This window comes from Schistosoma haematobium, chromosome 1 (genome assembly GCF_000699445.3).
Source record: "Schistosoma haematobium chromosome 1, whole genome shotgun sequence".
Lineage (NCBI taxonomy): Eukaryota > Metazoa > Platyhelminthes > Trematoda > Strigeidida > Schistosomatidae > Schistosoma > Schistosoma haematobium.
In genome coordinates, this window is record NC_067196.1 from 14,047,558 (window position 1) to 14,074,972 (window position 27,415).

The 27,415-nt window shown below is 35.6% G+C and overlaps 1 protein-coding gene across 2 annotated transcripts; it reads right to left on the bottom strand.

The window, feature by feature from the left end:
• Nucleotides 1-2,259: 2,259 nt before the first annotated feature.
• On the bottom strand, nt 2,260-26,431 carry TM9SF2_1 (transmembrane 9 super member 2; the record flags this gene model as incomplete). 2 transcript variants are annotated; one of them, XM_012942424.3, is made up of 13 exons in its annotated part: nt 26,095-26,431; nt 25,995-26,062; nt 22,400-22,493; nt 20,203-20,321; nt 19,506-19,635; nt 13,638-13,774; nt 12,090-12,201; nt 11,014-11,202; nt 10,704-10,929; nt 7,316-7,560; nt 6,101-6,364; nt 3,908-4,079; nt 2,759-2,826 (listed from the first exon to the last, which is right to left on the bottom strand). In XM_012942424.3, exons 1-13 carry the CDS (start codon nt 26,224-26,226, stop codon nt 2,759-2,761), a joined length of 1,956 nt encoding a protein of 651 aa, XP_012797878.2. In that variant the 5' UTR covers nt 26,227-26,431. The 2 variants fall into 2 exon arrangements, with proteins under 2 accessions (XP_051073200.1, XP_012797878.2); XM_051210734.1 differs by lacking the exon at nt 25,995-26,062 and having other exon boundaries at nt 2,260-2,826.
• Nucleotides 26,432-27,415: the final 984 nt, after the last annotated feature.

The window sequence follows — 27,415 nt, forward strand, 5'->3', positions numbered from 1 at the left end:
ACAATGTAGAAACTAGAAGAAAACTACCATAAGTCAAAACCCAGTGAAATCACTTAGATAAAACTACATTCACAACTTAAATTGGCATTCAACTGAGTCAAACAAGCTTAAACAGGTAACCTTCAGATTCCTCAGAAAAATATTATATCATCAATTTATTTTTTTCGAATTTCACTCTTTTCCGTTGTGAACTTCAGTCACTCAATGATGTGGATTTGTTTCCATTCAATGCTGCCAACCGCATAATTGATAGTCATCAACAAAATACAGTTTTTATAATTATTTAAATAAATATTGTATTTAGTAGTATTTCAGTTACCACTTTTGTTTTTATTCGTGTAATCTGCTTACCGAATATCAACAACACAAAGACACTAATTCCAAAATATGTACTCTTTCAAATCATAATGTACACAGAATATTTTCTGTTAATGATAATCATAACAGTGTTTTTTTTTTAATTATTATCATAGAACAAGATGAATCGAACAATAAATTCATAATTCATAGTTGGATTGACAAAAATAGTTATTTGTGTGGTATCCAATCAGAATCACTAATGCGACTTAAAGGTTTTTGTGAGAAACTCTGATATCACTTATAAGTGGAACTAGAAATACCATCATATACTGGACAAAACTTTTAAAATTTAAGCGAAAAATTATTTTTTACAATCAGAGTGAAAATCATGATATTGAATTTCTCAAATCCCTAATGCTGGCAAATGGACACTATCTACAAATTCTTATTCTAAATCCTTGATCCTGAAACAATCCTTAACCTAGTGGCACTACGCTTTATGGAAGAACTAATCAGAGTGCTTCTTGTATTTTTGAGCGAACTTCATCCGTCCATGTGGCTACAAGAAATTTCTATTTTGTAACTGATGTCTATTCGTGATGAAAACCGCAGCCCTAACCAAGAACTATTTTGGGACCCTTGGAAATTTGTTTGACCATTTAAAGGTTCGAGAATATGAACAATCTATGCCCATCAAGACGAGTTTATATATTTTTCAGAGTAAACTGTAGAGGACATTAACAGATTTATTATGTCAAATCTCTTTGCACATGGCAATATTACTATTTTACTTCCATAAACTTTACTTACAAAATTTGTTCTCTAATTGTCTAGAAAGTAATCGGGAATTCGTCGGAGTTTTTATAAGTTCGTTCCTACACTATACTTGTCCCACCAACTTGACATGATTACAGGATATAATAATAGCGTATTGGCTAATTAAGTATGAACCATACTGTAAATGTGACGGGTAATCATACTACCTGGTTGTTTAAATTGAAGTAGAAGGGAATTCGAACCCAGGACTTAGTGGCCCAAAGATTGATTCCTAAGAAATAGTCAGCCAAGAGTAATGGACCAGTCACTACACTCAAAATCATCACAGCAAAAAAAGCAACATGATACGAAACAGCAGGTTAAATGATATCAAATGTGACGAGAAGCTAGACATAAAACATTAACATACTGTTATAGTATCGGATGATATTGAAGTACTAACTTTAAACTCAAGATTTAGAAATCAGAAAATAAATGGGATACGTCTTAGATTATCATAGCCAACTTCCCCAATCATAGACGACTATCATCACGGAGATCCTATCTAAGAAGTCTACCCTAAACAACAAAGTTCAGTCGAACACCCAATGACTTAAATGACCGGTGTATTCCATTTGTTTGAGCGTATATAGTTTATTCCTCCGTAAATCAAGTAAACAGTAGTATAACGTGATACAACAAGAAATTCCAACAACCTACAAACGTAGAAGCAAGCGCGGATAGACATTATTGCGTCAGTCAGTCATATACATTTTACAACTTGACACATGAGTGTTGATTCATGCCACACTAATATTAACATTGCAAGACAGAAACCCAGACAAATCTCAGAGTAGTAGAAGTGATGTAATAGTAGTAATAGAGAAGATTGGAAGTTCGAAAAGAAAAGAAACAAAAAGGTATAAAGAAAAATTCAGGATTCCGGAAATAAGAGTAGACAAATAATTAGTGTGCCTGGGCAATTGTGGACGATTCTGGGCCACATCATTAACCATTGGTTACCATAGTCCCATGAACTCCAACCAGATAGGTTGCATTTAATTACATAGCTCAGTAAAATAGTCAATAACTTCATGGCCTGGTCCGAAACCTTGGTTTGACTATACCCCAAACTATCTTTCAGTCTGCTCCCACACTAGGTAACATACAGCCCCAAGTTAGGTAGCTAAGAATGAACTTGTTAAAGAATTAAATAATAATTACTTTCGTGCAATGTATTATATATATGTATCACAGAGGGTGATATAAATCACCACGATTGTTAACTCGATTAGTATGAACAAAATAACTTAAAAATATAGAAATGTATAGTGTTTATTATAAGATGTACGATTTTTGCCTCAGAATATATGACGAAAGAACCAAGAAAGAAACAGTGAATGTGCTATATCTATATAGTTGATGCATTAATGTGTATGAGTGCTTAAATAAGGAACATAAGCACAAACACAATCATAATAAACGGTGATAGTAATGATAGTAACAATGTGTAACAATCATACAATGCAGGAATGAAAATATACAAAAACAGGAAAAAAAAAATGAACACTGTTTCGAAAAAAACAACCGGCGGTACAATATATCGCATAATGTTTGATTTGTTAACAAAAGATATGTCTTTCTTTTCATTCTCCAATGAAAAAATTGTTTTTCAGGGGCTTTTTCACACTAGTTCACCATTTTAGTCGACTTTTACAACTCCGTAAATTTTTCGAACAAACCAGAAACACGCGTAAAAGCCAATAGAACCTGACGAAGATAATAACAAGAGTAAATATTTTTAGAATGCTGTCGAACAGCATATAAAATTCAGCCACTAGAAATACTGATAATTGGTAACCGATATAATCTAAGAATAGAAAAATGGGGGAATAATAGTCAATAACAAGTGTTCATATCCCCCTTGCTAAAGTCGCATTGAAATCTAAGTGCAACTTCTAATCAATTATGGGCTGTGATGTAATCGACTTTACATAAAGGATATTCGACTGTCCAAATGAAGTAAGTGTTAAACAAGTGACCTAATGGTTAAATCACAACTGTTTCAATCACTGAACCACTAAGCTTCACAACTGTCTAGTATGAAAAACAAACTCTAAGTTAACAACCAGCAGTATCACATACTGGAATACGGGACCAAAATGAGTTGTTGGATAAAGCAAGTAACTCGGTGATAAGACTACATTCTTGTGAATACACAGTCCTAATTTTATATCTAACACTTAATTACCCCTCGTGGGACATAGACTGCTGAATAAGGATATCCAGTCAACTCTTTAATACACAATAGTAATTCATTCAAAAACCATGTAATCAATGAGTTAGATGTGGGAACACGTGGGACAAAACAACCACGAAAAATTGCTATTATGATTATTATCACAGGAAACAACTTGGTTCAATGATAACTAACAAAGAAATCGATGGCTATATTATGATGATAAGTCAAAATAATGTAAACTAAGCTTACGTGAGCAACACTATGTATAATAGTCTAATTTATCAAACATGAGGTACTATATAAAAATGATACAAGCTCTTGAATTTACATTTCTTAACCGAGGGCGGGAGTGTTGATACACGACTAGGAATTTTATTTCATGGATGGACTGACCATTGGAAATATTTTGTAAATTACAATATACACTGTACATCAAGATACAGATTTCCTTGAGCGACCGCACTTTCAGTTAACAGTGCATGCTTCGAGAACATGTTGATCATCGATCGTACCAGCTTACATCAGATCGAATTAAAAACTGGGAGCCATTTAAATAAAAAAGGTATTCGATAATAAGTACGTATTATATGATAAGATCAACTTGCTTACTGGTAAATAAAAAGTTAAGCCATAAAATGATGGCTGTATAACCGAAATAAAGGAATGCCGAGACTGCATCTTGAAATTCTAAACGTGTCACAAAATAATGAATGGAATAAACAAATAAATAGAATGATGTTCCAGCTCCTGTATATAGTGAACGCCACCACCAGCGATAATCCTATAACGGAATACAACAACAAATTTCAATTTTGATAAACAATTTTCTTTTCATATATTTATGTTTAATGATATTGATAAACCAAAGAGAGAAAACGAATTGTACACCTAAATGATATGACCGGCTGGTTTGGACATGGTTCATTGGACAGTGAGTGAATGATCTGCAAAAGTGATTTCATCCGATTGCCTGTGACAATTGATCATTTTTATTTTGTTACATAAATTTGACAACATAAAACTTTTTCTTTTGACAGATGGCTATATATTTTAACTCGAATTATTCGGGGATTTACGTCAAACGTTTATTCTCGTAAACAGCCATTCACTACTCGGACACAACATATCGCTGGACAACACATATCATGCAATCAGGATTCTTTAACAATCGGAGATTCGTACTCCCTCCGTATCGCTAAGAGTCGAATTTAATACTGAAATGATAGAACCACTAAGATTCAGTATTCAAATAAATAAAAATATTAGTCATTGATAACGATGTTGATTGAGTTAGTTGAATTTCGTCATCCTCAATACGAACATGAGTAATCTATGTCAATTATTTATGATATATAAAAAGCTTACTTCAAATGATGAACAGTAAAAAATATAGGATGCAAAAACGAAAGGATAATACTATCAAGTCAGTGTCTTTTATGTGGTTTGTACAATTCTTTCAATCTAAAGGTAGTCAGTATTTTGGAAGTTATTGGTAGCAGACTAATACCTCAAAGATTATTACATGTACCACACGCTTTCAGAACAATCGATTTACTTTGAAGTGCCAATTCCTTTCAAATAACCCAATTTCGATACCTAAACAAAACTGTTTTTAAGACCAATACTTATTAAGATGAGCATGGCGATTCAGTTAGTTTCTGCGGTACTTGACCAAATAAACTGGTTTCCGAAATATCTTATCCATAATTCTTTAAATACTGTTAATCAATGTGTAGTCAACTTAATAAACTTTTACTGACATCGGTTTTCTTAGTGATGTGATTGGTGAATTTGACCAAATTTTTGTGTTTATCAAATGCATTAGGGACTCAAATCTAAATCGGAAATCATTGTTCAGTTGTAATAGTAGGTGTAACTAATTTGCATACATTTATTAACTTACGATGACTAGTATGTTGACCACTAAGACATAAGACGACTTTGAAAAATACTACAATATGGTCAAATAGAAATCTTGATGTTCTAAAGTAATGATGGTTCTGGTATACATTCACTCTCTCACCACATGAAGTACACAAAAGCCTATAAGAACATCCATTGTACATGTTTCAACTAGAAACAGCATGTAGTTCAAAATTACTGTTCACAGAAGATAAGAAAGACTGTGGGAACAACCCAGTAATTACTTAAGAGTGTGTTAGTTTACAAGGCTTAGATAACCTTGAATTAGTGTCTATTCAATTAAACTGTCGATCAAAAAAAACAATACACTAAAATCAAATCGAATCATCAAAAAATGACTGATAATTAAACAGTTGACAATATTATTTCCTTTTATAACGCAGCTTGTGTAATAATTGATAATTGTATTGTTTATCGTTTTGATATCCTCAGCTACTTCTACTGTAACACTAGAAAGAAGACGCGAAATGCGAATGAAAGCTTTACTCCAAGGTTAGTTTATGTAAAGAAAAACGAGGGTGTTTGTAGTACTGCACCTGACATTGCACTACTAGAAATTTCCGGAACCATACTAAATATAGTGAGAGCATACGTAAATATCTTATCAAACCTGTGGTACGTGATTCTGTATTTTTTAGGTGTTTCTGCAAAAATTCTATTCAACGCCGATTCAATAAAATGTTTCCTGAGGTTTCTGAGCTTTGGGGACCTTGACGAGAAATTTTTTGGGACTCCATCAACACTGAACTCCCAAAAACTACTTCTACTAGCTAGTACACCGCAGAAAATAGAAGTGCGGTATATATGTATATATATATTCTCCCAAGAAAAAAAACAAAAATATTGAATAATTAGTGGTGAAATAAACAAGAAACCCACCTCTCCACACAGTTGAAAATAACACATTAGTATAGATGTCTCAGATATTGTAATGACCAGCATAATGAAAACTAAGAATAGAAAACCAAACATATAGTAAAATTGTGCTCCCCATATGCTATTGAATATAAAAAATAATTGAATGAATATACAACTGAACGGCAATAATCCACCAATGAAAAATGCCGTCAACGGTCTACTATAGAAAGTTTGATAAGGTATTTGTCGTGGTATTTGATTAGTACGAACAGGAGTTTCAAATACCTAGAAATAAATTTACATAAAAGACTAATTTAAAAAAACAGCAAATGAAATTAAACATACTAAATAAATTATCCAGTCGGATAGGGAAGTTCCGGACCAAAGGTATACATATGCGCCACTGGAATTATTTTTTTAGTAGTTTAGGTAACGAACTGATCTTAGCTAGACCACCATAGAAAACCAGGAGACGTTGACTAGTAGTTTAATCCTGGTATGGGACTCCTGAGCATTGCTCGTCCACTAACTTTGTCACCGTTGCATAGGACCCAAGACCTTTAGCCTCTAAATCGAATTTCCCCTCATTTGCCAAGGGAAAATAATTTATGTAATTGGCTTAGCGCAACATTTCGATTGCGAAGCCGCAGTTGTCTGGGCTGAAGTAGGTAGAGAGGAGTTTAAACCACCAATCGGTTAAGTGGCAGGAAGCTGAAAGCTCTAACTACTGAGTTCCCGCTCCTTACATTCCATAGTAATAGAATATAAGCACATTTTGAGATCAAATATCGAAACATCAGAACTAAACTTTCTTTAGAAACTGTTTGAAGTTAAAAAAATCATTAACAATCGATCACTGATTAACAGCTTAAAACAGAGGACTGATCGAAATTCAAACAAAATATTAACTACCGGAGGGATAAGCCACTTACAAATAATAAATATGTTAAACGTCGGATCAAGTTAGTGAACAACTGAACTACGCAGCTTAATGGATATTGCGCTAACATTTGAAGTGATTGGTACAACGTACGAGTGTCGGTTGGAACATAAGCACTAAGGCATAGGTACACTGGTCAAAGCAGGGCAACGAGACGAGAGTCGTAGGTTATATTTCTGGCCATGATCAAAATCACACTAAAACTTAGTGAAAGGATTTCATTTTCTTCAAATTTTACGAATATTCGTCAGTGGTTATACATTGAGTAACAAATAATCGAACTACTCCACACTTACTGGCTTCCTGAAACCGAAGAATGCTCCAAGAAAACACAAGGGTAGACTAACACAAAGCCAAAGTGCTAAAAGTGCCACTATAGTGCCAAATGGAGTAGCAGTTGCACTATCCAAAATCCAAAGTGCGACATTCAAAATAAGAAACATTGAAAAAACTAAGGCAGGACAAACTGTTGCAGTTAGTATAACATTAGTTTTCCATCGCAAACCGCCGAAAAATTTGTAGATTCGAGCTGAAGCATAACCTATAGGTAAAATAAAAGAGTAAAATGAATAAAATGGAATAGTGACTCAATAATTTCACGAAATATCGAAATATCTTATGATAACATATTGCAGGAAACAGATTTTTAACGTGGATTAAAAACTTCAGTGAACGTCATGAAGGCTGTAAAAATGATAGATGGTCCAGATAACCATCGAGCACTTGTACTGGTGAAAACATTCATGGTGTATAACCTCTTGTTCTTTTCAGCAGTCAAATAATTTGTCCACATGATTGATGACAAGCACTTAGAAACAATGCTTGAAATGCGTTTTCCCCCCTCTAAATGCAAAGTGTTACTTCAGAACTGGCTTGCGTCAACACCTGAACTAAGGATAAGGAGTAAAGTAGTCGAACGCGTCGAAAACTTCACTTGGAAGTTTGACCAACCCTAATGGGTTGGTGTCTAACGGAATCTTTGCACGGATTCAGAAAGCTCGTTTGGCTTTTGCCAACTTATGTCACCTATGGCGAAGGCGAGATATCCGTCTATCAATTAATGGACAAGTATAGTGTGCAGTGGTTCGCTCTGTTCTACTTTACGGCTGCGAAACGTGGCCATTAAGAGTAGAAGATAATCGTATGTTACTAGTATTTGATCATAGATATCTTAGAAATATTGCTCGCATCTGCTTGAATCACAACGTAAGTAATAGTGAAGTTAGACGCTGTATATTAGGGAATGATGGCAAATCAGTTGATGAGGTGGTGAATCTTCATCGACTGAGATTGTTGAATCAAGTGTTACTTATGACTGAACACCGACTACCACGTCGCGCAACGCTGACTAATATTGCAGACGGTTGGAAGGAAGTTATAGGGGCGGCCAAACCAAAACTTGGCATCAGTGCTTGAAGTCACTAACTTCTAGTCTGAGCCATGTTGGTAGATGCAGACTACTTGATTGGGGTCCGTGTGACTATCGTAACCAATGGTTGGAGATTCTGGGTGACATGCTTCAAAATCGATCACAATGGTGTAGGTGGATACACTGTTTGACTTCCCTCAAACCGTGAAATTAAAATTTCTACAAACTAATTCTTTCTTCCTGTATTATATTCTTATATGCAATCCTTCTTTTATAGATTACTACCATTCAAGTAACTACTTCTATGAATTTTGTGTTCATCTTGTTATGCTAATGAGGTATGACAACTTGGACCGATGCATATATGTGTCTGGTCCTAAATTGTAACTGACTGACTGACGGATACATAGAAATCGTATATGAATTCCATTCCAGAACAATACTCGATGATAAAGTGTAATACAGTGAGGGAGATTAAGAGCCAAACTTTTGAAGAACTCCACGAGTATTTTAAACAATAGGAATAGAGAGAACTGTCACAGGCCGTTACTCAACTATGAACGCATCTAGTTATCTCTCTTGGAACGGACAGCATAAACGTGGGTTAACTAAAAGATTATCGTATCTCTATTAATTCTACCCCAAATGCTCTAGCACAACTGTGGTTGAGGAGAGTCCACTCTCCCCAAAATGCTCTCACATAGCCACGCGTATAGAGTCACTACCAGGAAAGTCCCACTGACTTCTCATGGCAGGGGTGTTGTTTACGGAATTGAGAGGACGAAAATCGAATGTCCGGCGCTCTAACCGGGTTGGCAAACACGGAGGGCCAACTTAGGGTAGTTGGAGAACCCTGATTCTAAACCAGTGGTGCACATGGGCTTCAGGATCCTGATGGGACAAATGGCGTATGAACCAATCGTTGGCCACCGGCTACTATGGGACTGCATTTCCTGACGTTGCTCCACTGCCTTGTGGATTAGACCTTTAGGTTGAGGGCTCTGGATGTGGCTCCGTAAGAAAACTACCTGCTTCGGTCTGGGTACCCGGGCAATATCACCGCTCACACATAAATCAAGTGACTTGCGTGGTGCATATGAATTCGGTGCCCCCTTGTACCAATATTTATGTGCTCAAATAAATAGATAAATAATTCTGCGTTGGAATTCGTATATTGTACGTTTAGCACAAATTTAACTATAGATCAAATGATTACCTTTATATATGAAGTTATAAAACTGGTTGCATGCGGAGTCAGTAAAAAATTAACCCAAAAAAGTGCTTGTATTGCGACAAACGGGAATATTTTGAAGTAGGTAAGGTTAATATGCCCCAAATTGACGCTTTTATAATCTCAACTCGCATATTTACTGAACAGCTAACATACACGGATGGATATTTCAGACCATTCATAACGTTGGTTCACTTTTCGATGGACAGCTTAGAATTCAATGACAAATGAACACTGTTCGGGAATAAATGTTAACACCTGTCAGATGTTTAGTCGTTCCGCTTGTACTATTTTATCTTGAAGTTAGATTCAGCAGAGCAATTTGCAATAAGTAATATGAAAAAATACAATGCAAAATCGTATATTTAACTGATTGCGATTTTTGTTCAGCATTACTTCCGTCTTTAATTCGATAAGATGATAATAATCTTTGTTATTTGTAATATTTGTTTTATTTTCAGTATGATATTTATTTCATTATAACATTGATTCATTTCAGTATGACAATCTTTGCATTTAATCCTTGTGAAATTCGTAACTTGGGTTTTTGCAGTAACTCTGTTTTTCCCTTAAGTGTGATAATTTTTAACTTAACATCAAGTGTGAACAACATCAATATATAAAAAAAGGAGTGTATTCATGTATCCTTTCGATTTATTTCTGGGGTCAAATAAATCCATATCAGCAGCTTTTGTGTTTTCCCGACGCATCGTTGGATTCTGGGTTTCCAGTACCAAGTACAAGTCCGCTAGCTATTCGACAAAATCAACAGTGACAGATATAGAAACAGGCATATCCGTTTACCAAGTAAATATTTGTGTAACCTGATATGAGTAATAGAGTCTGTAACAGCTGGTGATATGTCTAAGCGACTGATCAAACCAAACTAAATACAGTAATTGTCGAACTTGCAAGTCACCGCCTATACATAACTAACTACCTTACATGTACAAATCGATCAACTAAACACAGTTCATAAATATTATCGTTTAACTTATAACATTTTATACTGAAAAGTGACTGACAACTATAAGTTGTTTTTTTTAAAAAAAAATGAATACTTGAGAATATATTACGACTTTACCTGAAGAAGCTCCTAAACAAGCGAATACAGCCAAAGCACAAGTCATCAACGCACCACGATTGGCTGGACTTAAAAATCCAAGACATGCAAAAAATAGGGTGACCAATAACATTTGAAAGATTTGAACTCCTGAGCCAATAACAACTGAGAAAAGCATACCCCAGTTAGGCGGACGAAATACATCACCGTGAACTAATTTCCAGCCAGATTCCTCTTGAACAGCGGTCTAAATAATGTAGAAAATACAACATGGGATAGTATGCACAAAAGAGGCCAAATATGCAAGGACGACAGGACAAATATCACTTACAGCGCTTTCAAGTTCTGTGTAACGAGCAATATCACGACGTAGTGTACGCAGAAGAATGGTTGCAAGAAGACCAGAAAGGAATAATGTTAACACACATGAATTCAAAATAGATAACCACTGAATGTTACTTTGAGGCATTGTGTCCAAAATATAATCCCAACGAGATGACCATTTACGCGTTAGATCCTCCTATAGTTTAAGTGAAATCAACAATGAGATAGATCAGTTAAATTTGAGGATAATTTTCGTAATAGAATTATTATCTGGAGGACCATCGAAAACTAGAAAGCGATGAGCAGTTCTCTAATCTAAGTACAGGACTCGTCATCAGTCCCTAACCAGGACTCCCAGTTCTCACGGTACTCCCTTTAGACCGCTAGGCTGGAACATAATATTGAATGAGGAAGAACATGAAAGAATGAACTTAGTCCTGGAAGATATTATTTAGCACAAACAATAATAAACTGTAACGAAATACATATCTCTACCTTTAAATTAAAACCAATCTCCACAAACACTGGATTAAACATGCAAATACACATACTTAAAATATAACTAGAAAAATTAAATAATGTATCTGAAGAAAGTAGAAACAGATCATTAGTAGGTGAAACCACAGAATGGACTTCCATGAGTGGTACGCACTTGCGCTAATCGAGTCTGTTGGAATAGAACTTAAAATAGAATTAGTTCATGAAGTTGTAAAAATTAAATGACTTGATGTTTTATGAAATGTTAAAACGTAATCTAAAATCTTTCAAGAAAGTAATATTAAATGAACAAAACAAAGTTTATCACTACTCACTATATGTGCTTTCAGACATTTTGTCGTGTCTACTTTTAGCGTCTTTCTTCAAGTGTGACTTGTTAACTATGTACAGGTTTTTGTACTCGGCTTTAACCTGTACACATATTGTATGAATATTATCAGTAACACTGGAAAATTGTTTAAATTAAAGTAAATGGACTAAATGGGGTTCGAACCTGCAAACCTGTGACTGGAGGTCAGTCGGTATCATTATGTCACACTATGCTTTAGAAGACATACATATACAATTTTTGATAAATCCACTTACTTCGAATGTTACGCTGTATGTGTAAGTTATTTTAAGTTCATCCTTTAAATCAGACGGGAGTATTAATGACTGCTTTGATGTACAATCCGGTGCATTGTTTGGATGAGCAATACTATAAAATAAATAAATAAAACAAGGTATGTGAGAAGATTACGAACATAACGCAGCTGTAAATCAAAAAGTATCCACTGATATCCATTTCAAGAATAGGAAATATAAAAAACATGAAGAAAAGCAAGTGTACACAATTACATTGAAAATTGATTGAAAATTTGACAGATTAAGCCTGACCAATAGAAGATTTCTGGGAAACTGAGATTGGATTTAATCAATATAACATTCAATTTATTCACAAGTAAATTCATTAGTGTTTCTTTCTTGGTATTTCGCAACACCAATAACAAGTCATTGTTAAGCCATGTGAAGTAGCATTGAAAGGAAAAATCAGGTGAGTCGGGTGAGATAGAATCTCCGATTAATATCTTATCCTAGAAGTGCATAGCGTAATTTTTTGAGTGAAATTCGGAAATACATTGCCATCATCTTTATAATTAGTGTGACAAATGAATGATATTAAAAACTTAAATATATGAACGTCAGACTGAAAATGTTGGCCAGATTACTTAAACACATAAATACTGGTACAAATGATACCACAATATACGCCACACAAATCATTGAATGTGTGTGGACTAGCATACTGTGCAGTTGCCCAAACCGAAGCAGATAGTTTTCTTGAGGAGGAACATCCCGAGGCAGTGGAGTGATGTTAGGAGATGCAGTTCCATAGTAGCCGGTGAGCAAATATAGTACCATACGCTGTTTGTCCCTTCAGGATTTTGGAGCCCATGAGCACCATTGGTTTGGATAGTTTTCCGACTCCTCTAGGTGGGTCTTCCATACCTATTGACTTTCGCTGTCCAACGTTTAAACTTCAAAAATGCAAAACCATCAAGCAACAGATGTTCTGACTCAGTTAATACATAATTCGTGCACTCAACTCTTAGCCATACTCCGGTCATATGAGGATTAGAGATACACATTGAGTATCCAAAACGAACGTGGATAGAGGTCTGAACCTGTGACTTAATGGATAAAAACTCAAGTAATAGATGTATTCAATAAACAACTTTCAATTAATCACAAGGTTTAGTAATGATAACACATTATATACAGTTTCATGTAGTCGGTGATAAAACATGAAAGAATAGCGGGTCTACGACAATAGTGATGCTATTCTGTGATCGCAAGACATAATCACTTCCATACAAGATCATTCAACAACTTATCTTTTCTGAATCACAAGGACAGTACAATCTGTCCTTTGAAAAAAGAGCTCAGTTCAAATATTTTATAAACCATACATTCATAAATAAGCTTTCATAAATAAAACGGATGGAACACTTGATAATTAGAATACAGTAATGAGGAAAACGAAGATCAAAATTAATATCAGATTTTAATTTGAAAATGGGATTTTTTCTGAGGTTTCTTCAAGTGCAAAACATAAAATCACAACAACTTATAATAAGTAGCCTTATATCTTACCTACTAGGACTGGCAATCACTGACAGAATACGTCCAGCTTTAACATTTCCTGCCCTACTCCATGAATCTTTAACTGGATGATAGACAATATGCAGACTGACATGATTCAACAAGATCGTACGATGTTTGGCCAAAGGCTGTTTGGAAAAGAGAACATATATTATATGTGAAAATCATTTTGTAAGCACCAATAAAACATAATCGAAGTTATATTAAATACCCAATACCTCAAGCTCAGCTTCTTAAAGATAAGAGGGGTATTAGGTTTTGTCAACTGAAATGGTTGTAAGAATGGGGTTCGTTAAGTCAGTCGGAAATCTTAATGTAAAGATGGTTAAACTAATATTGTTAATCTACTCAAAGTAGTTGATATAAATGTAATGCACGTATGAATCATAACATTTCAAATCACCACAATAAGACGAAATCAACTGAAGGGAGAGTAAGAAACTGAATACAGCAATACTAAAACCAGTAAAAGAAACCAAGTATAAGCAAAAAAAGAAATCAGATGATGAAATGTAGAAAATAATTCGATGCTTAATACTTATGGAACAATCAATATCGTCTCAATTTTCTAACCATCAAATACGTTTACTGAGCGGATGACAACCAATAAACGTATTCTCCTGTGAAAACATGACAATGAATTTTAGTGCTGGCGCAGTCACAGCCTGCCGACGAGTGGCGGTTACTCTTGTAACAAAGTAAATATCTACCTATCAGATATTAAATTATCCCAATATGTTTACAAACACTGTGTCTTGTATCACCACTTCATCTTAAAGACGGATAAATTTAACCCAACAACGATTTCGAACTTCAATCAACAAGTTGAGAATTTTTTCAACTAAATCCTGATAATCTCTTACGATCGTATACTGTCTGTAGATACGTTTGATTTTGCACTGATAATATTGAGACAAAAATGCACATTGCAACGAAATATTCCGTGTCGTTACTAAGTACAAAAATGTGTTTCCAGACAAAAAACTGGAACTATTATTTACAAAGCTAAAACTTTTGTGATAGCTCAAGGAGTAAGGTTAACCTGACTTTGGGTATTATGGTTTAATTTATCACAGTAAATCAATCATTTAGATGCAACGTACAACCTGCCGCATGTGTGCACAGGTTTATGCTTTCACATCCCATTACAAGTTTTCAGGGCGAATTCCGGAGTAATAAAGGTAGTAACAGTACTAGTGGTAATAGAAAAGACAAGACATCGAAGATATAATTCGAGAAAATTTAAATTAGTGAAATAATTCAAAAATAAATTTAGTAGGAATGAAAAAGCTTGGAATCTAAAGGAAAACAAAGAGCGAATGCACCTAAGCTATTGCAAACGATTCTAATGCATGTCGACTAAAGTTTTTAGCCATTGGTTATGATAATCAGGCGGATCCCAAACAGGTAATCTTCATCTATCTACATGGCTCAGCCCAATAGTCAAACATTTCACGGACTGATGCCAAATCTTGAATTGGCCACCACTAACATTGTTTCAGACTGCTCCTAAAGATAACATCGCCCGCCGAGGTTGGTGGTGGGCAGGCACAAGCAAAATATGTTCAAACCACCTCAGTTGGTGAAGATGTACTACTGTATCACCCGACTTACCATCTTTATCCAGTACCCTACGTTTAAACTCAGCATTGCTCACCAAGTGGTCCCAAAATATACGAGCGATGTTTCGAAAACGCCTATGACTAAATACTTATAACCTACGAATATTGTCCCAAAAACTAAATTTTAAAGCCATAAAGTAGAACGGAGTGAAGTGCTGTGCAACAAGACCGTTCCGTAAAGGGTAAATGAATAACTCCCTTACATCTCAAGTGATCCAAGCCGTCAAAGGTGAACCGAGACTTCGTCAGACACTAATCCAGTAGGGTTGAGACTTATAACATAAGCGAGACGGTTGACACGCTCAACTACTTCATTCCTTATCATCGAATTCAGACATTGACGTACACAAATTCCGAAGCAATATTTTGCATTTAGTGGGAGAAAATCACATTACAAACATGCTCACATTGTTACTTTACGCATTCATAAGATCTTGTAATTTTTCAACGTCTTCATCAGATAGAACCATATCACCTGCGTACTCTAGGTCAACAAGTGAATCTCCTGACAGGAGACTAACCCCTGAAAAGTCAGACGATAAGTGTGATTTATGACACAATGTATGTGACAAAAACGCCTGTAGCTCTTCCAGAGTTACTGCCGGTCCCAAGCCCAGGTAAAGAGGAGGGTTGGACATGGGGTTAGCGACCCATTCCGTAGAAAACTAACTCATTAAAAAACGCTAACCAGAAAAAACAATTCAGACCACGTAAACTCTGCCCTGGGAGTCAAAAGGCCTTCATTTAGAACTATGATGCCTCATGGTGAAAGCCGAGTTCCTTCGGAAGCCACGAGGCCGATGTTCCTTCTTACAACCAGAGTAACAATTTTTATAGGTACATGTAACGTCCGAACAATGTGGGAGACCGGGAAGACCAGTCAAATAGCAATGGAAATGAGGAGATACAAACTGGCAGTACTGGGAATCAGCGGAACCCATTGGATCCAAGCTAGACAACAAAGGCTAAATACGGGAGAGATGCTACTATACTCCCGTCATGAAGAGGAAGATGCTCCGCACACTCAGGGAGTTGCTCTAATGCTGTCCAAAGCAACACGAAACGCACTTGTGGGATAGGAGTCTCACGGATCCAGAACCATCAAAGCATCATTGAAAACAAAGGAGGAAATGACAATGAATGTTATCCAGTGTTATGCATCCACCATTGAAAGAATAAGACGATCTAGCAATGCAATTGTGTTTAATATACCGGATACACATGCCCTTAAAAATATCAAATCTAGTCTGCTTAGAGCACCCACCAATGACAGCAATGACGACGATAAAGATCAGTTCTACGATAGGCTGCATTCAATCATAGAGAAGTGCCCAAGAAAGGACCTCACCATTCTGATGGGTGATCTAAACGCCCAAGTCGGAATAGACAACACCGGATATGAAGATATCATGGGACGACATGGACTGGGTGAGATAAACGAAAATGGGGAAAGATTTGCAAATCTGTGTGCATTTAACAAATCGGTCATAGGAGGCACAATATTTCCACACAAACGTATGCACAAAGCTACATGGATCTCACCGGACCACACCACAGAGAACCAGATACATCATACTTGCATCAATAAAAACTTCCGAAGGACAATGGAAGATGTGAAAACCAGGAGAGAAGTTGACATAGCTTCAGATCACCACCTAGTTGTGGCCAATTTAAAACTGAAGCTAAAGAAGAACTGGACAACTGGACAAACAGCACTACAAAGGTTCAATACAGCCTTCCTTCGAGATACTAACAAACTCAACGAATTCAAGATAGCTCTCAACAATAGGTTCCAAGCCTTACAAGATCTACTGAAGGAAGAAGAAACTACTATGGAGGACAACTGGAAAAGTATCAAAGAAGCATTAACTTCAACGTGTCAAGAGGTTCTGGCCTCAAGAAGCATCATCATAAGGAATGGATCTCTGTAGAAACACTGGACAAGATCAAAGAAAAGAAGAAGACAACAATTAACAACAGCCGAACACGAGCAGAGAAAGTCCAAGCACAAGCCGAAAACACAGAAGCAAACAAGCAAGTGAAGAAGAGCATTAAAGCCGATAAGCAGAAATACGTGGAAGAACTAGCAACGATGGTGGAAAAAACTGCTAGGAAGAAAATACGAAAAAGCTTTATGGTACAACGAAGAAACTAGCAGGGAAATATAGTAGACCAGAGAGACCGGTCAAGGACAAAGAGAGCAGGCCAATCACTGAAATTCAAGAACAGCGGAACAGATTAGTAGAGTACTTTGAGGAACTTTTCAATAGGCCGGCTCCAATGAATCCACCGGACATCGAGGCAGCACACACAGATCTTCCTATAGATGTCAATCCACCAACGATGGAAGAAATCAGGATGGTCATCAGACAAATCAAGAGTGGGAAAGCAGCAGGACCTGACAATATAACAGCTGAAGTACTGAAGTCAGACATCGAAGTAACTACAAACATGCTTCACCTTCTACTCAAGACAATTTGTGAGGAGGAACAAGTGCCGATGGACTGGGAAGAAGGACACCTCATCAAGATTCCAAAGACAGGAAATCTGAGCAAATGTGAAAAATAAAGAGGCATCACATTACTGTCAGTACAAGGGAAAGTCTTAACAGGGTTGCTGAACCGGATGAAAGACGCAGTAGACGCTCAACTTCGAGATCGGTTGGATGGAGAGTGCTGGTGGGTGGCCTATGCCCCTTCACGAGGAGTAACAGGCGTAAGTAAGTAATATTGCAAAGTTAAACAAAAACGGAGAAGGCGGACAACCTTAACGAATATCACAATAGATGAGCAAACTGAAAAGAATTTATACACTAATGAGCAACAAATTAGTGAGTGCAATATGAATATTAATAATAATGAACACTAATGCTCTTTCTGCAAACCATCATCTGGTGACATTTATTTTTTTGCTAGGCTTGAAGAATTCTATTGAATCCGATATACGAATGAAAATAAAGGTGACACAATTGATAACGAAAAACCTTCTGAGCTTCTTCTATACATTACATTGAATAGTATCCAGGGTGAAAACAGTAAAAGGTTGAAAATATTATAAGCTGTAACTTAATGTTGTAATAAATATATGTATATAATTCCCATGAAAAACGAAAGGCATCCATTCTTATACAATCCATACAATTGGCACCAACTATAATGCAGAAACGCTTGATTTCAGAAGGATCAAATGAAGAAACTAACACAATAATCCTAAACAGTGAAGATCGCTTGTTAGTTTCCAACTTGTCTATCCACAGACTGCCATCCTAAGCTTACCAAACAGCTCTACACCGAAATTTTTACACTGCATAAATGGTAACTGAAAGTGTAAAAACTTAGATCTTAATTGCGCATCAAGTAACAGAACAGCCGAAATAATCAGATCTTTTTAAGTTACTGTCAATTATAAAACCTCGAGACAGAAAAGAGGAAGAAAAGCAATCAGTGGAATAAACTTCTGAAATGTCTTTAAGAATGTTCAAAAGAGTCAAGAGAGATTAAATGTTGAGTAACAAGATGTCTGTTGTGGATAGGTAATCATAGAACAAGTAAAAATACCATAATTAACTAATTCACATTCTGATACTTTTTCCATTTAATAAGATTCTAGCATCTCACAAGCCATTACCTGGATACATAAAATTCCTTATTATGGAGAAAATAGATAGATGTTTGATACGTCAGTTGCTTGAATGGTTGTTACTGAACTTCCATCCGCTTCTATATGAGTAAAAGCCTTGCTCTAAGGTTAATCTATGTACATCAAAAAAGTATTTATAAGGCTTTTTATGACTTTTACACCGAAAGCTCCCGGAAACGCACTAAATATGTAAGCAATATCACCAACCCAACACAATCCTTTCTTTCATGTTTTCGAGAAGCTTCTATTCAAAAGTGATTGGATAAAACGTTTTCAGACTAGTTTTGGGCCTGTAGAGACTTTGTTGACGGATATTTGTGGACTCTCAATAGTGTTGAATGTTGGTTTGAATGCGTGCTTTGTCATCTTACTTTCATTTCCATTAACGTCTCATATTAAATTACGAAATACCTCACGACGTCCAATAAAAATAGTTAAATGGTACAACTATCTCACCTATTTTAAAACAATCAAAATAGCACGCTAAGGTGAACATGCATAGCTATTTAATATATGGTAATAATATAATTATAAGATAAATCCATAGCAAAAATTTAAATCATTACACAACAAGTGAGTAACTAAAACCGTAACTTACTATTCCTAAACACACAGAATCCAATTTATCCTGATTACCTTCAAAGCATCCAAGTGGAATAGAAGTTTTACAATACTTTTTTCCGCCTACAGTTTGAACACAAACTGTAACTGGTAAGTTATCTATAACCCTGAAATGAAAACAGGTTTTGTTGTATGTGCATGGAACACGGTATCAAGTAATGATCGAATAGATATAGATTAATGAATGCCAACATTCATGTTTTTAATTAAAATTTACAGTTAAATGTCAGCTGCAAAAAATAAACAATTGAGAATTATGATCACGAAGCATTCCTTCTATAATACTTGTAAATGTAGGAGTACTACTTTTTGTCTGAACTGTATTTTAATGAACAATAAAATTTCTATTAACCGGTTGTTGAGTGTGTGTTAGCTCGTGTAAATGACAAAAAACTAAATTATCGATAGAAGGCTATATATATTTGCAGTAGGCACTGATCCTAACGGAAAAATAAGACAAACTTTTATTGTACAACAATTTGAATGACAACTATGAGACTAGGAATGGAATTCAAATATTAGAATCATAAAACGCAATATCTTGGGAGAGATTTACAGTCAGCTCAAGTAAAAATTTGTATATTTAGCTTTAAGTCACACAATTTATGTAAGGATTAGTGACAAGTGTAATTTCACAGTGATACTATCGTAGAAAAAACACTTAAATACCTTACCAATGGTGCTCATAGCCCATCATAATAGCCTTGGTAATAAATAAATATTTCTTGTAGTCAGTATGTGAATATTTTTTCGAACAAAGGACTTTACATGTCTCTTCTTTGCCAAATATGATCTAAAATGTAAGAAAAAGGTTCGAAACTTTTAACATGGGAAAAAAGATTATCTTGAGTTTCCAACACACAATCCCTGTTGATTACTAGATAAGTGAATTTAGGTTAACTATTGCGAGGAAATGTGGCTCAGTAGCCAACGTACGTATGTAGTACTGCATATGTTAACTACCTAAAATCCGATAGCCACTATGTGGGAATTAATGTTTTACACATAAAGACTATGGATACTTTCAAGTGTTTATGATCTTTAAAATTAACTGAATATGACAACATATCTAATAATGTCATATATTCAAAAATATTTAACTCCAGTTACTAGTTGGATCAGAAATTATTCTCCTTTTGAAGTCACTGCTGTAGTTCCACTGGTATTATTTGAGGACATAGTGAGTTTTACTGCTCTCTTCCAAAGGACTATGCATGACAACAATGATAATCAGTGTACTCATAACAGATTAATGCAAACCTTAAATTGAAATGCAGCCTTAAGACAGTCCCTGGCAGGTGACTTAGGAACTTAATTGTAGTCTTTGAATAACTATGTAAGAAACCACTTGGCCTATAAAACGTACTGTATGCACATATGGATTTACCACAATAACTACAGTGAGAATCATTTAGATAAGCTTACTTGCCAAAGTCTTTAAAAAGGTATTTGAAACTAGAGTTCCCAGTGTAAGTAATATAGATGTTGGGTATGGCATATTATTTATAAGTATATCTTGCTTGGTAAGTTGTAGATCACAATAGCTGGATTTTAAAAATATGACTGGGTATTCACTTTGGATAGTTGCAACGAGTATGTTATATTTGATGGTTTTACTAATTTCCTAATCACGTCATAAATCTTGAAGAAGACGGCCGGATGAGATATCTAATTCCAAATACATTGCGATGAAGTTAATCAGCGTGGTAATAGACTTCCACAGAAGACGGCTAATATGGAGAATGATCTTAGATAGGGCGTTCCCAACTTATGCCGAAGATATTTGTGTTGCTTCCAGGATTAGAAGGGTTGATAGGGTGGACGATATTTTTGCATTCAAACTTCATACATGTTTGACAACTATGCTTTGTAAAGATGCGGACTACTTGGTTGGGGTCCGTGTGACTATCGTAACCAATGGTTGGAGATTCTGGGTGACATGCTTCAAAATCGATCACAATGGTGTAGGTGGATACACTGTTTGACTTCCCTCAAACCGTGAAATTAAAATTTCTACAAACTAATTCTTTCTTCCTGTATTATATTCTTATATGCAATCCTTCTTTTATAGATTACTACCATTCAAGTAACTACTTCTATGAATTTTGTGTTCATCTTGTTATGCTAATGAGGTATGGCAACTTGGACCGATGCATATATGTGCCTAATCCTACGTTGTAGCTGACTGACTGATATATTGTCATCCACCGTACAAGCAACAAGAAGTAGCTGGCTTGCTGAAGTTTATTCCAGCACATTTGCTTCAGAAATCCTCATAAGGTACCATTTGGTCTTACCCTTACGTTGATGACATACAATAATCTACTACTAGTAATTTTATTGTGTTCTTCGTTTGTTAACACGCGTGTATTGCAATAACTACAGCAGTGAGGCAACAACTACGTGCGTTTCCTATTTTTACGTCTGGTTCAAAACTGATAGTGGGACTACGATTCATTTTTACAAGTATACTATTTTCAAGCATTGTGCGTCGGGGTCAAATTACACTCCTTTAATTCACTATGAGGACTTCTATATTTTGTCTTCACACAAATGGTATAGCTCAAAGCCTATTAAAGAAACAAGTGCTTAGTTATTGAGATAGAACCCAAAAACTAAAAATGATCATATTTCCCACATTCATTGGTCATACGTTTTCCTTTGTACTAGTAGCGAGAGTGGAGATTCATAGAGTGCACAGTTACGCAAAATTCTAATATGAATTTACTGGTGCATGATCACGAAGAACTTACATACTATCTAACGTGCTGTTAATCTAAGCAAAGTCGGAATCCTAGACAAAAATAACAGCTTACAGAAAAACTAAGATTTTAGGATAAAGTGAATCCATCACTATAAAAATATTATCACCTCATAACTCGATGGTGATAGACGTTCTCCAAAGACCACCTGACCGAGATTTTCGACAGGAGATGGCTCTGAAGACAAACTGCAGAAATCAAACCTAAAATTGAAACGTAGTAAAAGATAAAATCAAGAGTCCGACTAGAAAATATAATGAAACGCGAGAAACAACAAACAGCTTTATAAGACGAGCGCTGATGAGGTTCCTGAAACATAGACTCCTACACAAAACCAGGCTTCAAAAGTTTACTGTTTACATCTGAACAAAAATTCTAGCTAAACTCTCTAATGAACTGTATGTTGGCGATGTACATAACTCATTCGGATTATCTGCATACTATCACGGGAAAATATTCTTGATGTTTCATCCACTGCAAGCATCGAATTTGGTCACCGCTTACCAAAGCAGTCTTAAAATTGTTTGACCTTATCTGAAAAAAATTGAGGTAAAAAATGATTTCTACGTGCATATTGACTATGAAGATCCTGATTTAGGTATAAGGCGCATTTGTGTTTATCTACTGAATCCTCGCTTATTCTATAAATGAAAGTCCAGAAATAAGAATTTATCTTTAATTAAAGGGAATCCAACAAGATAAATACGCAAGGAAGTGGTGAGTTCCGGGTTAGTTACATAAACCATGATGTACACTCAACAGACTAGTGCTGTTGATTTTAGCAATTAGTAATTGGTTTTTTTCAGCCCATCACCAAAATATTTGTAATCAGATATATCAACAGAACTACCGATGAAGAAAAAATTCACTGCCATTGTGAACCATGACGTATAAACACAAAAATAAGTCGTTCTTAACTTAACATTATGCTGAAATGAAATGTGACAACTTGGATTGATACATGTTTGTACCGCTATGACGTGATTTACAACCGATAGGATTCCCATGAGTAAACCCCTGGATAAGATGACCGCTAACAACACTTCGTTCAAAATGCCAAAATATGAAGTTCTGTTTTAGGCTACAATCGAATAAATCAAATGTTATCAAATAACGAGCGGCATAACCCAGGGTTACTTTGAATAATAAACAATCTATCACTACGATCATGCTTTGATAATCCCATTATATTTATAGTCCAATCATAATTTCACAAGGTTGATATCCCCACTTGGTTTGTAGTATTATCTTCGGTATAAGTTTATGAAGATATCCTACAAAATACCTTCAAATTTCTACAAAGCGGAGCTTCGTTAAGACGAACGTTTTAGAATGATAAGTCTCTCCGAAGTACATGCGTGTCTCTTATGAGTATATGTTCCAGAACATTCAAAACCTGTTAATCGTATACTAAGACGGTTGTGTAGAAATAAATAAACATGGTCACGAACTACGAGACGCATTAACTATTGATAAGGCAGTGTTAGAGATGCTAGGATCAACCAAATCAATTTTAAAATTCACATTTAGAGTGAATTTTATGCCTCTGCTTTTATTTCATTTCAATGTGTATTGATTCGTTTCGTATGAAGTTGGTTTATTGATTTATAAAGGGTTTCATCGTACTAATTAACTCAATGTTATTTTTCGTTTAAGTGATGACTGCTTGGTCGATACGTACTGTAATTAATAATCATTGAAATCAATCGATACGTAATCGAATTAACGTGAATGTAAATTAATCTTATTTGGTATCTTAGTAAATCTCTTACAAAATGTCTTTTGCAGTAGCTGGAGTTAGAAGAGAGGAAAGTTGTTGTATACACTACGGTTGTCTTCAGAGTTATCGCCGTTTCGCAAACGTATCAGTTAGTGAAGTCCTTTTGTACGTATATGGTGAACATATATTTTTATATTACAAGTGATTACCAAGTATTGAAAGCAGTGCATCCATCAAACAATGGACTTTCAGTAATCTGTTGGAATATCTTAGTGATAAAGCTTGGGACTAAATGTTTGAAATATCACAACTTAAAACACACAAGCTAAAGGTGCACCGCACAAACACTTCCTATCTGACTATCCATACTTTAAAAGCCTACCCAGAAATACCGTTTGTTTGTTGATTGTGGCACAAAATATAGGATATTATGAAAAAGTCACAACTCCACAAAATTAGTTTAGATGTAAAATGTAACAGTAGATACTTTAAGTTTGATAAAACGGAGAGATGAGTCAATTTATCTTGGAGGTAGTCTGTTCTTCAACGACAGAAATAGAATCTACACAACACTGATCTGGAGTATTAGAAGACGGATTCTGCATATCTGGGAGTAAAATGAATGAAAGCATTTGTGGGTAAGACATGATAACTACCTGCTAGCATAAGCGGATAAAAAATAAACCTACATGGAAAACCTGGTCCCTCAAGAATAGTGATGATATATCCGTCCAAACTTATGATCCTTTTTTGAAGCTCATATTATGCGTTATTACCGGTTTAGATATGACAGTGAGAGGTGGTACAAGGAGTCTTAGGGTTGAGTTTACACAGTCAGATATGAGAATGATATGCAAAAATGCGAAATATTTTGCTAACTAATAATGGAGATTATTCGTTTAAAGACAAGGTTTAACAACCTGATTAGAACTCATATCATCGTCAGTTGGACGACAAGGTGGGATTTCGAGTGAACCTAAAGTAGTACTACTGCACTAGTGAACTCAAAAAATTCGGAAAAATAGACGCTCGTAACTTGTTAGTGCAGTTCAAGGAAATCTAGCGACAAATTCCAAGTCTCATCAATTAGCAAAAATTGAACCCACATATATACAGTATTATGACTGCCACCTATACGCAGGGACTACATTGCAAGAAATGTGACTTCAAATGACAGACTCCAGTCTCAGATGTTCACTCAGTATCCATTAACATCTATACGAAGTTGAAATTATCCAAATAAATAATTCTGCACCAATTTTCGTTCTTACTTTCTTTAGGATAATAAAGGTAACTATGTGTATCAAATAACTTCCAATAGTCTCTTATCATTCTCCTATTATAAATAATCCTAAATCGCAGATAAACGACCTGAACAAAATGTAAACACTGAATTCTAGTAGAGAAATACTACGGTTTATAAACAAATCTATCAGGTTGACCGAACATGTTTCGTACTTGCAAGAATAAACAGTCAGTATCTACTACTCAGTTTTCGGTTGCTGGTTAGATGTTCCGAAAACCACTAACAGTATAAGAGTTCCCGAAGGTTCGTCGTTGAGTAATTCACCATTGTCAACTGACCAATGTCAAATGCATCAAGCACAATGTATTTTTGAGCTGACAAGGCGAATACCTTTCGTAACAGAGTCAGCAGTTTACGACTGTATGAATATCAACCGCACATCATCCCTTCATCGAAATCAATAGTTACAAACACACAGTGACCTGTTACGATCGATCTAGCTGCAATTAGATTGAGTAAATTAAGACGCGAAAACCACTATTTTGCTCCACAAAAAAAGTCACAGCTAGGACACTCTCACCGTTAGATGCCTTGTGCATTTGACTTTTAAAAACTTAGCTAAATCATGAACTCAATCAGGGACCGAATACAGTTGCGTGAAACCGAATACTAATTAATATTCGGTTGAAAAGAAAACAAGAAAATAGGTAGGTGAAAAAACTTGTGGTGAGGACTTACGAGTCATAGCGGAAAGAGATAAACGACTTCTTTGAAGTCAACTTATTAACGAGTAAAGTAATCTCACTCTAAAAAAAAGTAGAAACATGCTGACACATACCTTGCAGTTACTTTCACTATCGACCGGTGGTGGACAATAATTGATCGGTGATATCCCTGGTAAATACCATGCCGTCACCAGGGACAAGTGGATTGTTAAAAACCAGCCTAAGACACAATTCCTCACCATCATACGTGTCACAAACAACCAAACGCCCTACTCAAATTAAGGTGAAATAAGCTGTCCAATGTTCAAAGTTGCCAACGTTTTTGGACAGACATTTCAATTTCTATATTCGTCATACAAAAGTTAAGAAATAATGGATTATTGGGGTCTTCTTTAGAACTGTACCGACTGGTCACTTCTCCGAAGTGAAAATACATGAGTGCTTTTTAAAAATAATGGTGACTTAAATTGTTCAAATGTGCAGGAAACATTCAAATGGTTCAAATGGTTGTGGATGGAATAGAAGAAGCCTTCGCTTAACAGGCTTTCGTGTCTAGTAGCAGGGGATCACATTGGGAGAGGCTTTCTCACAACTGGTATCCGCAACTAGCCGCAGTGGAACAAAGAGGCCTTCTTTTAAGAACCCAGTAATAATGAGCGGTGAAAACAGAAATATTGGGCAATTATGGTGAAATACAGTCTAGAGATTTTTAGGATATGTCAAATTCCCTTTTGAAGGACTTCCGGCAGATTGACGGACTTGACTCTGCTCAAAAGGCAGGTGTACTTATAGTACGACTTGCTACGTGTTGCCTCCAAGATTTACCTTAGGAGTGATTATACGTATGTATTTTAAGGGATGTCCAGGATTATTTAGGATGTTTAAGCCCCTAAGAGTTCGTAAATGAGCCCCTACACTCTAATGATGAGAGATTAAGTTATTTGAAGAGCTCTTCCTAAATTTTCAAGTTTCGTGGCTCTCACTTTGATACGTTCCAGTATATTCTTATTCTTTCGGAGTGAGGGAGGAAGCGCTGTATTTCCATAATCTAAATGGGTTTGAATAAAATTATTGGAGATTAAGTAGAAGATTCTAACGTCAAAGTGTCCGAAGTGACGCTCCAACGTCACCAGTCCAAAGTGTGTCCGAACGGCATTTTTGTCGTAGTTTGCGTAAAATCATAGGACCCTAAGACACATAAATACTCTTTGATCTGAGATATTTCTGAAGGTGAGTTACGTAAATTAGGTTTTCAGTTTGTGAAATGTCTCAGATAGTCTACTTTACTCCCTGAAGTGTTGAAGTTAAGTCCATTGTTATCCACCCAACTTCGAATTCCAGTCAGATCCCCCTTAAGAGCGAGCTTACCATCTTGACTGCAAACTTCTCTTTAAAGTTTCATATCATCAACAAGAAATAAAATAAAATAATTCC